This window comes from Cyprinodon variegatus, unplaced genomic scaffold, assembly GCF_000732505.1.
Source record: "Cyprinodon variegatus isolate N-32 unplaced genomic scaffold, C_variegatus-1.0 Scaffold1122, whole genome shotgun sequence".
NCBI lineage: Eukaryota > Metazoa > Chordata > Actinopteri > Cyprinodontiformes > Cyprinodontidae > Cyprinodon > Cyprinodon variegatus.
In genome coordinates this window covers 12576-28569 of record NW_015151575.1, presented here as the reverse complement: position 1 = coordinate 28569, position 15994 = coordinate 12576, and the positions used below count along the sequence as shown (strand labels likewise).

Below are 15994 nucleotides of genomic sequence, written 5' to 3'. Positions count from 1 at the left end.
CCTACCAGGAATGGGTGACAATAGTTGAATAAACTTTTGGCTCTCTAAATGGTATCAGTGCCCTATTTGTTGGTACTCTCCGATACCGATGCCACCATTTTACTGCTGGATCAGGGCCCCTCCTGATACTGGTATCGGTAGAACACTAGTTTTTACTATAGGAAAGAGAACATTATCTTCTCTTGTTTGAGATTAAGCACAGACTCCTTAAGTGAGGCTTTGGTTTATAGAAAGTTTTACCCTAAACCTTTTCAATAACTTTTCATAATCTGTCATGGTCAAATCTTGAAATTTGTTTTAATATAGAAGTGAAAAAAATCTGTGCAGCTCTGCCCACCCTGCCTCGTGGCAGATTAAAGACAAGATTAAAAGGTCATGCGCAACCAGTGTTTTCAGGCCTTCATGGGGGATTTCTAGAAATTAAGGACACATCTCCCAGCAGACCTGACAGTAAAACAATAAAAATAATTTTATTTTTTTGCAGAATCTAATCTTATCTGAAAAAAAAGTTAGAAAACTCTAATCTTTAAATTGAATCCCTTCATTCAGAGGGGAAAATGCCTTGTGTGATGTATTGACAAATAAAGCTCAATTCATTTCTTAGCTGTTTAAAAGAATAATTGCCAAAGAAGATTTTGAGCGGTGCTTTCTAAAGCACGTATTAAAAGGCACCTTTTTGAAGTTCTGAATCATGAAATCTATTCTCAGAGATGTGAGTCATTCCTTGTCCTCCCTGCAGATTAGGTGGAGATGATGTATATTATGCAATGAGGAGCTGGTCTGAGATACATATGCACTCTGCTTTAAAAGCAGAGTATGATCACATCAAGTTCAACAAAACAGAGCTGGGATATAAGCCAATATTTTGATAAAATAAAAAAGCCTAAATATCAGATTCCAAAAAACTTTTCAAAGCTTTCATTGTGATACATGTTTATGTCTAAAAGCATCATCTATAAAAGTAACTAAGATGTCAAAACAACAAAAAAATGATAAATGAAAGTCTTACAAGGAGCATAGAACATGACCAAAGCGTGCTTCTTCTTCTTCAGAGCTTCTCTGAAATCCTCTGAACCAAGATGGTTGACACTGGAGGGTTTGTCCTCCCAGGACTGCTCTGGTGGTGGAGGTGCCTGGGGACTGGAGGGAGAAAAGACGCTCAATACAAACATCCATAACAGAGATAATCCAAAGATTAGTGGCAGAAAAAGTATTTGCCCCTTTAGTGATTTCTTCAGTTTTAGGTTATTTTTCCAGACTTTAATGTTCAGGATCATCAAACAGATTCTAATATTAGACTAAAGATTATCTATGTTGTAAAAAATGTGTTCAAACAATACAAATAATCTCATCTAGCATTTGTACTGACTGACATGAAGTGTTACCTCAGCAAGGAGAATCTTTTAGGCACTTTTCTTTTACATACTTGGCTTATTTATTATGAAGGGCCTGTTTAGGGGATTCTAAACCATTCATTTCTTACCTTATGCAGAGGCAGAGCTGCATTTCCATTACAAATGTGCTCAAAACTATGATGATATTCTGCTAATTTAGAAGATGCAAATTATCTCAATTGCAATATTTTCCATTAAATGAAAAATACAATTACAAATTGGACATGAGTGTATTCACAACATAGCAGTGGCCAATGTAAACACATGGGATAGATCCAAATTTTAGCCACGGCTCTAGTGGGCGCTGTCATCCTCTACTACCTGCCCTCTTCCTCATCTTTTATGATCTGGTACAGATCATGTGACTTGTGTGATGCCAAAAAGTGTGAAATACAACACTTTCCATAGGACCGGAAAAACCCAATCGATGCGTAAAAACTTTTGATAGAATTGCAGTGTTTCCATTTAGCAATTTTTTTTTCCTAATTACAATTGTATTTGTTTATTTCCCACCAGATGCTTTTTGTTTCAACTTTGTGCTCTGCTTGGCCAGTGGGTGTTTTCACCTTCAAACTTTCCTATCAAAGCATTTTTTCCTCTCACAATGTTGAATCATAAACTATAAACCTTCATTGACGGACGTGAAGACCGAAGGTTTTTAAGCAATGTTTGGATTGTTTGTTGATTTCCTGGAAGACTCTAAGACAACTTGAAGTAAATTTGGAAAGGCTCACCACAGCTCCGTGTTTTCACTATTATGGGATAATTACAGCTAAGGTTCATCTAAAAGAAATGTCCCTAAATACTTTCTTCAAGGACCGAAATTGATTTTTCTTTACACTTGAGCATGATCTACCGTTTTGTTAATCATTCTTACCTACTTCCTTTCCAGGTCCTTGACTGGCAACCAAATTGACACATTTATGATTCAAAAAGTTAAGTTAGAGGGCCAGGTTGGATAACTTTCATCCAGTTAACTAATTCAATGGTGATTTAAAAAATTCTTTATTTTCAGATAATATATTGATTCAATGACCTGAAAATAAAAAAAAAATAAAAATGTAAGAAAATAAAAACAGAAGCAATCCTTAATGAGTAAAAAGCTGTTTTTTAGAGCACTCTCTATGGCTGTATCCAAAGGGGTTTAGTTGTGAAACTTACCATATATCTATTAATTAAACATGTTTTCATTTGACAACTTATACATCTATCAACAATAATCAATTTCCTTCTAATCTATCTAAGACTATTTTTCCTCCAAAGCCTCATTAAAAGTGTAGGAGATGAACATCCCAAAACTTTATGTCAATAAGAATGTGAAGAAAGATGCATCAAAGAGAATTATTGCAGCACATTTCACATTGACCCATAAAAGCAAGGCTGAACTCTAAGCAAGGTGAAGAACCAATGTCTCGCTAAGTGTGTAAAACCAGCAACTCACTTGTGCATGAACTCGATGATCTTGTCTTTGGTACGGAGGTGTGGGAGTGTGTACTTTTCCTCGCCTTTTTCGAAATACTTGACGGTGGGGAAACCGGAGATCTTGAAGCGATCTCCCACAGCCTTGTGCACCGTGGCATCGACTGCTGCAAGCACGCCTGGACTCTGTGGGGGGGGGATTTAACAGAGTTAAACCTAAATTAGTGAACAATTGTTCCAGTAGACTAATAAGCAGAACTAGTGGATAAGGAGTGGGCACCAGTAACTACATAGGTCACATATCGTTCTTTATTTTTAAAAATCATCTAATAAAATGAATAATCGGATCGCTTTATTTAAGAATTTTATACTCAAAATACAAATGCTTGAATATTTTTTTATCATAGGCCGTTTTGTTTCAGTTCATTCACCCGTTTATCATTCCCTGAAATATTCTCTAAGTTAACATCAGTCCTTCATCTCTTTGGTTTTCCTACTTTCTTCATCACCTTTTATATGCAGTAAAAATGTCCTTTTTAGGTATTTCATACAAATTATACAAGTTTACCTTAACCATAGAAGAGTTATTTTTCCTATGCCGAAACTGTTTTCAAATAAATTTAAATACGAGCTGCCTGGATGATCCTGATGGGATTGGAAGCAGTCAAACCTCCAACGACATCAAATCTGTGCAACAGTTAACCCTAAATTAGGACCTTCTACCACTTAGATATAATTCAAAGAAGTTTTTTTTTGTTATACTCACGTTTTGTTATTTTCCCTCATATTTTCTACATTTCCTACACTGTGCAGGTTTGTACAACATGGAGGCCTCTTGTCCGTTCATTAATGATTTCAGCTGATATGATATTTTATGCTTTCTGTGATTTTCAATGTTTTCATTCACCTTTACACACACAGATCTTAAAACCCCCATTAAGATTATCCCAGATCAAACTACCTTAAAACGATCAGCTCTTCTAGACATCCATAAAAAATTCCCAGAAGCCAGCTGGTTGTTAAAATAAACAAACCTGTACGACATATCTGCTTAAAGTTTTGGATCCTTATGTCATGTAGCCTCAAAGACTCATAACTTTACTTCCTGCAGTATCTTGGAAAAGGATCATTTTTTTACATTTTAAATGAGGGGAATGTTCAGTTCAGCTGCTCTTTGAAAGCCGGGAAGGTCTGATGGAGAACATTTAAGAAACAGCATCATGTAGATCAATGAACACAGCAGACGGGGTATTAAAGAAATAAAACAGCCATGCTTTAAACATTTCATATACTGCAGCTTTGTTCAATGACTATAAAAAACAACCATTTTAACTAAACTGACAGACAATGAGAGCGTTAACCTGAGCTGCAGCCAAGAGGCCAATAATAGCTGCAAAGATTCACAGAGGCGATGGTGGCTTTAGCTACAATGGAGTTTGTCACCATCAGCGTGGGAAGGTGTGTGAATGAGAGAATGACTGAATGAAATGCTTTGGGGCCTTTTACTACATAAAGGACTATACCAGAACAGATTATTCACCTTTTACTGTACAGCTGGGAAGATCTGTAAACAGAGCAACTGTTGCAGCAGAAATGCATTCTACTAATTGGCCTTCATGGGAAAATGGAAGCAAAAATGGAACCTGTTTGAAGTTTGTAAAAACCGAAAGTTGAAACTTTAGCCCTGTTTGAGCTTGAAAAGGATTGTGCAAAATAAATAGTCTAAAGTTCCAGACTCCAGGTGTGGAAAGGTGATAGGGCCCCAAAAAGCTGCAGTCGGAGGAAAAATGTGTTTCTGCAAAGCACTTCCTCAGAGAGCAGACGATAAAAGCACACCCTCTTTTAAAGAAGTATCACTGAAACTTCAAAAAAAAAAAATGAATGAATCCAACATAAAGGAAACTAAAAGTCATTCAAGTTTTTAGAAAGATTAAATTGGTATATTGATGGTGGCTTGTTAAGGTTCTGATGGCATTAAAGAAAAGGTTAAACTTTTCAAGCAGATCAGTTTCCCCACACTGAGAAGGTACCACAAAACACAGACTGAAGCTTTTCCCTTAAATCATAATACAACCTAATGCAAGGGAACAACCGTAGCAAAGCGTGGAAATAAAACACAAAAACTTAGCAGTATGCAAGATTCTAGGAACTCAGGGAGACAGCAAGTCGTCTTCAGCAATATTGGATAATAGCCAGCAATTTGGTCTTGACCTCCAGGGCTAAGCTGAGAGCCACAAGGACAAAGACGGAGCACTGGCCAGCAGAAAGCTGGGATGATGAGGTAACTGCTGCAGTCAACAGGCTGGACTTCTGTAGGTTTGGGAGTGTGAACTTAACACAGAGAACATTGGAAAAGAGAGCAGGGAGAACCACACCCGGCTAATCAGAAACATCGGGAACTGGGCTGCAGCACAGAATCCCCAACATGTCGCCAACAACTACAGGCAAAGGATGTGGGACTATCAACATTTTTATCATAGGGCACAGCTGCATCTTATCATAAACAGAATCGTTTAATATTAAATATTAAACAAGCACAGCTCACGTGTAAAAAAATAAAGTCCAGAAACTTACGTCTGCAGCTTTGTTGAGTACTTCAGCGGCGTCGTCATACTCTGGCTTCATTTTCTTGCAGTGGCCACACCCTAAAGAGTCCAAAAACACGTCTTACAGCCAAACAGATGGGTTTTTAAAGACTTTTTGTAATATGGATACTTAAAATGACTGTAAATAAAACTGCAAAAGATATGCACCCATATTAAATAAATCTCACAAAAGAATAACAAATCAATTTAATTTCACTGCAGGGAGGACAGGGGTGGGGGGGGCCTGAGACAACTACTCACCATGAGGGGAAAAGTCAACTCTGATCACCTTGTTGCACTATGGAATATGGATGTAAATATGAACGGATAATCGTGACAAACTAAATAGAATGTATTGCTCAGACCTTGTCCTTTATCATTATGGAAAAGCATGGGGGGGGTGACAGTGACACTCTCAGTTACAGCTAGATTTATGGAAAAGTTAAGAATGTCTGAAGAAGCTTCTGTCAGTCATGGCAGACCGACAGCATGACAGATGCCTTAATCTGAGAAGCCTGCTGTTGCCGGGGCCTCGGCCCTTCAATCTGTCCATTAAATCAAGTTTACAACTTCACCTGCGTGATGACAGGGAGCGCCACTCAGTGCATCGCCTGTTAACAAACATGAAGCGGGAATTCATAATTAAAAGTAGAAGAGCTTTATTTTTTTATAGCACCGCTCCAGCCATAACAAGCAGCCATAAATCAAACAGACACAAGCAGAAATATTCAACCCGCTTACTTCGACACAATGTAAAGACGTGGATGGAAGATAATGACAATAAATTGCTATAAATCTATTTTATCTAAGACGTTTGCAAAAACAAAGTTGAGTTTACTAAGAAGATGAAAAGTGAACTGTGCAGCATTAGAGTGTAAAAATGATATATAATAATAAGATGATATATAATAGAGCTATAAAAATCTTAGATAAAAAACCAATCAGGTCCCATCACTGTGTTAGTCTGAACAATTTAAAAAATGCTACATTTTGAGAACTTTGTCAAATTTGCTCAGTTAAAACTGGTTTAACTGAGCAAATTTCCTTCGGACATTTGGACAATCAGCTTTCACTGTACAAGGCACCAATAATGGAATACATTACCTACAGAACTGAAGGTCCTTTTTAAACATAAACATAAGACTTTTTATTGAGAGGTCAGACATGTGAACATTAATAATCCAACTGACCTGATCTTGTATCTGTGATGTTTTAGTGTGTAATTTGTTCTGTTGTGCGTTGTTGTACAGTTTCTGTGTTTTGTGTAAAAGCCTAACTGGGGACAGGCATTGAGAATTAGCCTTAGCTAAAATGTTGTAGTGTGTGACATGATTCATGAAACATACTTGTCCCTATCAAATAAACAAACAAATAAATAAATAAAAATAAAGAACACCTTCAATAAAAAGTTGCAGTTATGCTGCTCACCAAACTACTTATCAAGACAGCTGTTAAAAAAAAAATTAAACAGGGTGATACTAACAGAGAAAGGAACGCATATGAAATAGGCTTTATCGTATACTATAGGGCTGCAACTAACGATTATTTTGCTAATCGATTAATCTGTTGATTATTTTTTTCGATTAATAGATTATTTAGATAATAATTAGATAGCAAAAGGTTCCTTACAGAAGATTTTTTTTGTGAAATTAAACAAGACAAAAGAAAAAGATTTACATCTTAAATGCAAAATTTTTACAGTTATTTTTTACAATCTTGGTATAATTCCTGTTCTAAATTAGTCGCCCTGTTAGCTGAAGGCTGTTTTAAAGTCTCTAAACTCCAGTCAACATTAGATTACTAAACTAGTTGAGAATTATTTCAATAATCAATTAAAGCTACAGTGTGTAATAATTACAGGGATATACAGTCAGAAATGTAATATATTATACATAACTATGTTATTTATCATCATCTACGAGCTCAGCCTCTTAACCGTAATATTTGCGTTGCCTTAGAATTCGTTATTTATAATTACATAGGAGCGGGTCTCGCAGCCATGGAGGCAGACATCTTTGCGCTACGGCAACCGCAGAGGCAACAAACTAGCGATTGCGAGATCGCCCATTACGCTCGAAAGTAACTACGGCAAGTTGAGAGAGATGAACTGAGACGGTACTGAACAATAGATGGCAGTATTATGCCTGAGAATACTATCTGTAAAATTATCTATGTAAACAAACTTCATCATTTGAGAAGGTAGGTGATGCGGACGTCGTGGAAGACATTTTGTCCCGTAACGCTCGCCGTACTGTTGGGGGGAGAAGCGGTGGGGGGGAGATGTTCATGTTGCTGCGGTCTGCAGTCTGGACGTTAGATGTCGCTAAAAATTACACACTGTAGCTTTAACTACAATTAATCTTATTGAATGTTTCAGCCCTAGTATACTAATATCATTTGTTTTAGCCCCAAGATGAGATGAGACTGAAGCTTCTGTTGCTTTTAGTCCTGCTGGTTAGTTTGCTGAAGCAACGCTCCACCCGTTTCCCCCCTGGCCTATATATAAAGCAAAACACTGGTTTGAGCTGAAAAAGCTAAGTTAGCCATTATAGAATATATGTCATTTGTGTTACTTCACAAAGATTTAAAGAAAGAGGTGTACATTTGAAAGATACAAGTTATTTGTGGTGTTTCTTTCTATGTTCTTTATCACATATAAATTAAATTTTCAACATTTATTTCATTTTGGCAAAAGTAAGAACAATTGTTGGTTTGATAAAAGCAGATATATTTTGTTATTCACTCAATGTTTACGTTTATTATGTTACTGAAATTTAAAACAAGATGCTTTAAAAGCAAAGTGTTTTTACTTAATTTTATAGCCCCAACGGAAACAAATTTCAGCCGAAGTTTAACAGGAAAAACATTCAACAAATGAGGAACAATAAAACTAATTTTCTCATCTCCATCATGGTTATTTCTTTTTTAATAGGTCTTGGCTGTGAAATTTCCTCTGGTTAATGAGAAAACAGTGAGTAGAGGCTCCACACTTGCCAGTTTATGAGGAATATCTTCTTAGGATCAGATGTGATTCCAGTTTCCCATTAGAACTGCCTTAGATCTTTGCTGAATTGAACAAACATGGTATCAGAAACATCTGTCAGAGATTTTGCTCCAGGTTACAATATCTAAGGTGCTCTATTAGATTGATATCCGGTGTAGTAGAGGATAGTAAATTAAGGAAAACTCTCTCTGTCAAGAAAATAGTCCTCAGCAGCTGAGCTGAGGGTAAAGGCCGGATGGATCTATGCTGATTGCACACTTTTTAAACAGAGTTAAGTTTTTCTGGTCTGTTTTTTGAGCTGAAACAATAATCAGATTTATTTATTATTGATTCCTAAAATTATCATCAATTAATGTAGTGATTGAATAATGGTTAACTAGAGTGTAAAGACTCTAAAACACAACCTGCTGAAGGCGCAAAGCAGTGTTCGCATTGATTGAGCCAAAAATGTAAAAAAGGTAGGATTTTACATTTAAGGATGAAAAAACTTTTTCTGAAAAAAAAAAAAACTGTGCCTCCAAAACTCCTCAAGTCTTATTTAAAGGCATTAACTGAATTTTTCAGTTAATCCACTTTTCACGATGAATTTCAAATGTGCAATCAATGCTTTTCTTCAAACACGGGTTTATTGAGCAACGTTTTAGAAAACTTTTTTTTATATATATATTTAGAAAAATCAATTGCTAAATAAAATAACGGATAGCTGCAGCCCTAGTCTGTTTTTACCTTAAAGAATAAATGAAGGATTTTTGCAATTTTTTTTTTTTTTTAAAGACCTGCACTCTCCACTTTAAATGCACAACCCTGTAGCTGCTGCTGAGATTAAAAGTCTATTAAACACATGCAAAGCATGCACAACCTCATTTCTCATCGTGCACATTCTGTTTAAAAGTTGCTGTTTGCATCGCTCACACAAGCTTACTTTCCAAAAGAAGATTTGCAATTTTTCCACTATGTCAGACTCACCAACGGTAAGTAAAATGAGGACGAGCATGTAGGACGGCCTTATGTTAACATGTCACCGGAATGATTGACAATTAGGAGGATCACTTATTTTGATGATCCACCCAGAAAATGAACATCTTCCACTGCATCTTTAAGGTAAACTGGCTCATCTGAGCAGATTTTTCTATGTATCCCATTGGCTTTAAAGTTATGCAATTTTTTTATTTATAAAGAGTATTCAGCCCAGTTTAATTGTAACAAGGACCCGTGGGAGACGTGCAGCCAACATGTTTTTCAATAAAAAGACATTTTTTAATATATAAGAGAAGGTCTTTGTTCTTTTAACGCTCAGAGCTGCCGCAGAAAGAACAAAAACACATTTCGTACTTTTTTAAACATGTTAAATTGCCCTTGTCATAACGGTTCAGGAAGTTCTTTCTTCAGTATAATAAGCAGAGCTGGTGCGCGCAATAAATCAGGAATTAATACACGCTGTGGGAAATAAAAGCTGTGTCCCTTTAAACTAAGCCTATGACGTTTGTGACTGCAGAGCTTGTCGAGGGTTAGCGGAGATGCAAAGTGATTTTTTTTCTTCCCGTCCCTTTCAAAGTGACGAGTGAGAGAGAAAACTAAATGTCCGTCCTTTGCTCTGTTTAATTCCTGCCATGCATTCAGAACAACCCCTGCATGAGGGTCAGAGCTCTGCAGGAGGGTGAGGTATATACAGGAATAATGGAGATGGCTGATGCAGAGTTTAATTTAAAGAGATTAGAGTCAAAAGAATAAACATGCAAACTGTATTAAAATGGAAAAGGTGAAATATTTTAGTTTTCCATAAAAAATTGATGCTGAGGTATCGTCATTCAGAATTGGTCTTAAAAGGAGGCACAATGACACAGGTTTACCAGATGGTGGTAAAACATTAACAGGTCAAAATTAAACTTCATTAGCTATGAAACAACACTCTGTTTTCAATGGCCTTGGCAGAGAGAAACGGTTGTTTTGCTCCAGGACACAATGACCTGGCCTCACTCTGGGAAACGGTGAACTGAATTGGAGGTTTGTGAGGAGTTGCACGCAAAGCTCCCCTGCTGTGCAGCACGGAGGACAGTGAAAATGGACAGAAATGCAAGCTGATAGTGTTAGCTGGGAGAACATTAATCTCAATTTGACAGCACAGCCATTAAGAAACTGCACCGAAGCAGCAAAACCGGGCATCTACGTGTCTGTGCCTCCATTAGAGAGAAACAGAGATATGCGGCTCAATTGTGTGCACTAAATGTTTTGTCACAGTGTGTGAAATATGCATTTGATAGGCCACGGGCACGCACAAACTCGTGCGACCGCGTGTGTGTGCTGACAATATTTGATGAGGCTTGTTTCAGCTGACTGCCCTTGATCTGAGCGTGTTTATGACTGGCTGCTGTTCGGGGGTGAGTCAAGTGCAGCAGAGGCATCTGTGAAGCTGTGACACCACAGCGGGAAAGAGTGGAGCAATCTGCTTCCAGCATGGTTCAAACAGACACACCGCTCAGACATTCCTCTGCACATTTAGGCTAAAAATAGGTGGAAAATGGCATCATGAATTTTGCCACCCTTTCAGTGACCTCTGAAAGTTCAGGTGACGTGATCGTTTTGTTGCACACACGGAAAGGTCTGGAAATCAACCGCTTTGGTGAAATTAGATTATAGCTTTGACTCTTTGTCCAAACTGCTTCAATACAACATACAAATATTTGTTATTTCATCTTTAAATCTTTTAAAATGGTCATAAAACACAACATGAAACCATCCAAAGGGAGGGAGAATTGGCCGTGCAGCTGACATCTATGATGTGCTTAATGTGTGACCCACCATTTCTTTGGGAAACTAGTTTTTAAACTCGCTCTGAACTGTAAACACAAAGCATTTGGTTTGTAAAACAAAACAAAAAATGATGCATAAACCAATGAGAACAACAAGCCTCTGCTGATAATGAGTCTCACTCCAGTGCATCTTTAAAACAAGAGTTCTGCTTGAAAACTAAGCAGCTTTAATGAGCGGGAAGAAAGAAAAAATACTACGTCCCATTAGTACTTTCTGGTAGGATGGTTTCCCGATCTAAATCGACTTTACTTTTTTAATACACTGTCATTTTGCTACCAGGCTAACATCAAATTCAACAAACTTTCAAGGACTATTTGGATTAAATTGCTTCAATTAGTTCTAATTTCCTTCAGATTCAAGGGTCATATCTGGAGGCATTTAGCTTAAAAAAGCGTTAAAAAAAACACTGAATGTTGAAAACTGTAAATCAAATACCAGTCTTATGTTTATTTTTTATCATTGCTGCACTTTAAAAATGGGAATGTTTTGAGATCTGTACTGAAAAAAATGTTTTACTTTTGTATACACACTGTGTACAAAATGACAAAGTCTGTCTAAGTCTAAAAAAAGTACTGATATCACTGAAAATTATAATCATACAATGCATATTCAATGAAAAAATAAAAAGAAAGGTGATTTAATGTATAACATAAATGCATATCATATATATACAATATAAATGTACATATTATACGTATTATATTATGTATATATATATCATAATCATATCATAATCTCAATATCCTATATTCATGGAGTTTTGTTAAAGCTTTGAAGCAAATGTGTCTTGAAGCACCATATTAGCTTAATTTTCCTACCGAGGCCATTTAGCTGTAAATAAATGAATATTCCATCGGAAAAGTTAGTCAAGACTAAACGTCTGTATTGTATAAAAATAATAGAGTGAAACACTACTGCCGCCTCTCATCCTTTGGTGTGGCCCGTTTCATGATGTCACTCTTGGTTTGCAGCATGGTATCAAGTTACTCTGAAAATTAGGCTCAACTTTAGGAAGGCTAGACATATACTGAAACTTTTTGGAACTGAAAGCATTTTCCCAAAACTCAAAGAAAAATAAGATCAAAACAGTGATGGCCACTTATTTCTCCTGGGCAGGAAGCGGCTGCTGCTTAGAAAGCAGAATTCATGAGGATTACTTTGTCCTCTGACATTAGACAAGGCAATCAGAACCAAGTCCAGAGTGCTAAACATGCAGTTGGGGTTTTTAAAACAAAAGGGGCGTGGCTTACATATGTCACATTCAAGGCTGGTTTATGCTCAGAAACCAGGTCTTCTGCGTGTGTCGCAGTTAATGCAGATATGCCTTAAGCAGACTTTCTGCTGCACCTCTCCAGAATTGTAGCTGACTACAGACAGTGATGCAGACAGGAGGCCTCTGATTGGTCAAATCTACATCCAGTCTACACTATGCGTATTTCCTGTTTGGTACCTTACCGGCTTGTTTTGTTTGTATGACCGCCGTTGAGGAAAAGGACTCATGAAGATGAATCCAGCTAGAAGAGTGAGGTGGGCGAGAACGCTGGGACCTTTTTTCCACCTGGCTCCCCGCTCTTTTCACCCTCATGTCCCTCCATTGTCGTGCAAACTTGCCCCCACTTCCTCACCGCCTCGGCCGTATCTAGACCCACAACTAGTTCCTATTTGTCCCTCTTGCGTTGTGGCGTGGAATAACATAGCACAGACCACATTTCAAAATTGGGCACAATTCAAAAATATCCGCGACAAGCTCACTGCGACACACTGCTGCTGGGATTAAAACCAGCCCTTAAGCCCACAATCCTGATGTTATTCTTGATATCCATAGGGGTTCAAGGTTTGTGACAACAACTCAAGCTTGATGTATCCCCTTTCAGGAAAATGAATGAAAAAAAAAAAGTGATCTGAAATTGATTTGTGCCACAAAGTAAAGACTCCTGTGCTAAAATATAAACAAATTATTTAACAGATCTGTTTCAATTTAAAGAAGATTTGGATTCCAAAGCACTTTCAGTACAAAGGCAGTTTTATTCTGGCATTTGTGGCCATGTTATTATGACGTACAACCCAATTTTACCCCATCAACATACTTTACAAAAGTCAACTGCAATCATTTTCATGGAAAAGAAAAAGAATTAGCATTAAAATTGGGACCAGAAGGGCACAGAAAAAAAAACCCTGATTCACCACTTTGCAAAACACAGGCAGCAACACATCGCCAGTGACAACTTCTGAGGACACAGACCTTCAGAGAGGAACATCATTTTAAAGATGTGCTTTGATGTAACTTTTTGCATTTTGAAAATACTGATCCGTTTTATACGTTCGATATAAATCTAGCTGCATCAAAATTAACAGCATGTCGTCTAACTTAATGCGAGTTATATGTCACAGCAAGAGGAGTGGAAAGCTCCCCAACAGAGAGGAGGAATGTTTGTCTGGAAGTGGGGAAAAGTCTGGCAGAGTTACACATTCAGCGTATGGTGCCTAAATGAAAATGTGAGGCATGTGTAGATATGACAAGCAGAATTAAATAAACCATATGGTAACAATGAGGTGTTATTCACAAGGATGGAGGGTTTCGTGTCTGATACATATCTATTGTGCGCTGAATTTCCTGCATTCGCTCTGGCCTGTTTGTTTTTCCATTTCCAATCTTTCTTTGGTTTCTTTCTCCAACAGACGGTTCATACTTAGCATGACAGCAAAATGGTGATGTTATCTGTGTGACTAAATAACAGCTGAACCCAAGGGAAACCGCATGAGAATGTTTTCCATGGCAGGAAGGAGCGAGAAGCTCTTCTGATACGATGAGGGACATTTTGAAATGTTGAAAACATTCTCAAGATTACGCTACATAGTTCATTGCACAAAAGGGGCTGGGGGAGAAACAAACATAAGATTACACAATTTTTAAAATGTGTCAAAAGGTTTAACACAAAAATGGGAGTAAAACAACCCTGGAGATTATAGAATTAATTACTTTTTATCAGCTTGATATTTTCTTCTCCATTATCAGTGCTGGCCTCTAATGAATTCATGTTGAGTATTTATTTGCAAAATAAAAGAGTAAAGATAACGTTTTACTCTGACTTGGCGGAGTTTTCCACCAAACTGCTTCAAGTTCTTCATCTATCAGGATTGCAAAGCATTTCCAAGCACAGCTGGTTGTTAAAGACATGGTTGTTTATAACTTAAAGGGATGAAGTTTCATAGTATACCTATAAAAACTCACATAAAAATCCCAATTATTATTTCAAAATAAAGCATTACATGCAAGCTTTCATCCTGATATTGTTTTCTTAATTGTTTTTAAGCCTGAAAACAACATTTGCACAGGGAACACTCAGTAGACGATTAACATTTAGCACGCAGACGCAATCTGCTGGAAAACTTATTAAAGCATCCATTAACTCTGCAGTGTCTGTTACTTGAGCTCCTTCAACTAAAACCACAATTCATTTGTGTTCAGAGTGCTGGCCTCGTTACCCTTGGCATCCAATGTATTGTCACTTTTTCACACTCAATCTTGGACTTTTTCCCTCTTTCTTTCACACCTCCACTGGTAAAAACGAGTCGCTTATTTGCTTGTTGCACACATGCAAAACAGTTAAATATGTCTTAAAAATGGACCTAAGTGTAAAACAAAGAAATACAATTTGTTAAACAAGGAGGGCACCATAAGTTAACCAAAAGGCCTCTATATCCATTTAAGATTAGCTACTCATACTGTATGACTGGAACCCTCATGTTGGAAAACAACTTGTTCATAATTTCAATTATTAAATTTAAAAAAATCTGGCTGATATGGATGTGCAATATTTATACCGCCTAAATATCTGTTAACCAATCTTGTAATATATAACAGAGAGATAGAAAGAGGTAGTGAGAGAGTGATGAACAGAGTGGAAGAGAAATTAAGTTCCTTATCAGTGGAAACCAAAAAGTCACACTCTTGAAAAAGTTTTGTCTAAAATTATTACCTTAAAAACATCCCTATCTGTTAGACCAGCCTTTAAACTGTAAGTAATTTGAAAAAAGTTAAAGCAAATACTTAAATCTATGCTAATTTGTGCTGATTCAGTTCTGAACCTGAAGTAAATATTGAATATAAAGCAGATCCCTTGCAGCAGACAGAGAATAAAAGCTTGGTGCAGGTTCTACTTCTCTTCTGTTTAAAGTCGCAGGGAAACGGCCGTTCCAACTGTTGCATTTCTGAATTCTCCCGAGTGGTACCCGACTTTACACAAGTTAATGAAGTGAATGTGATAGTTCGTTTATTAAGGGGCGGGGTTGTTGTGGTGGAAGGTTGGCAAGCATGTTTGGTTGTGGCCGGTTTCTCGAAAGCATCGTTGCTAATGAGTTAGCAACTTTGTGCTAGTAGGTTCCCAATGGGAAATTCCATTGGGACCAAGTAGCACTAAATTGGTAACTTAGAAACTACACTGTCAAGGAACGCTATGGACAGAGGAAACATGAAAGAGGAGAAGAGTCTTGTGTCGGAGGTCGTGGATGAGTCTCCTCCATCATTCATTTTTTATTTATAGGAGGAAAGCGGGGACGAAGATGTTGTGGAAGAGGACGCCAGGGCGGCAGAAGCTTGGTTTGGTGTAGAAGGCTTACAGCCGTACATGTTTGAGCCCTTGCCTCGCTACGCTGGCAGTTCTGTTAGCTCTACGCCTGCTGAAGAAACAGACTTCCATCCCCGTGATCACTGAGACAGAACTCAATGGGAAAGGAAATGATTCTTATTTCAACCGTTGCGTATATTAGCTGCGACATAT

At 37.4% G+C, this 15994-nt stretch overlaps 1 protein-coding gene across 1 annotated transcript in view; it reads right to left on the bottom strand.

The window, feature by feature from the left end:
* LOC107101607 (protein disulfide-isomerase A5-like) overlaps positions 1 to 15994 on the bottom strand; it is a gene marked incomplete at its 5' end in the record, with an annotated part of 57769 nt that overhangs the window by 30071 nt on the left and 11704 nt on the right. The window contains 3 exons of the mRNA XM_015400593.1: positions 1010 to 1140; positions 2836 to 2999; positions 5388 to 5458. Coding sequence (XP_015256079.1) covers positions 1010 to 1140; positions 2836 to 2999; positions 5388 to 5458 — 366 coding nt within the window. The remainder of the gene's footprint in view (positions 1 to 1009; positions 1141 to 2835; positions 3000 to 5387; positions 5459 to 15994) is intronic.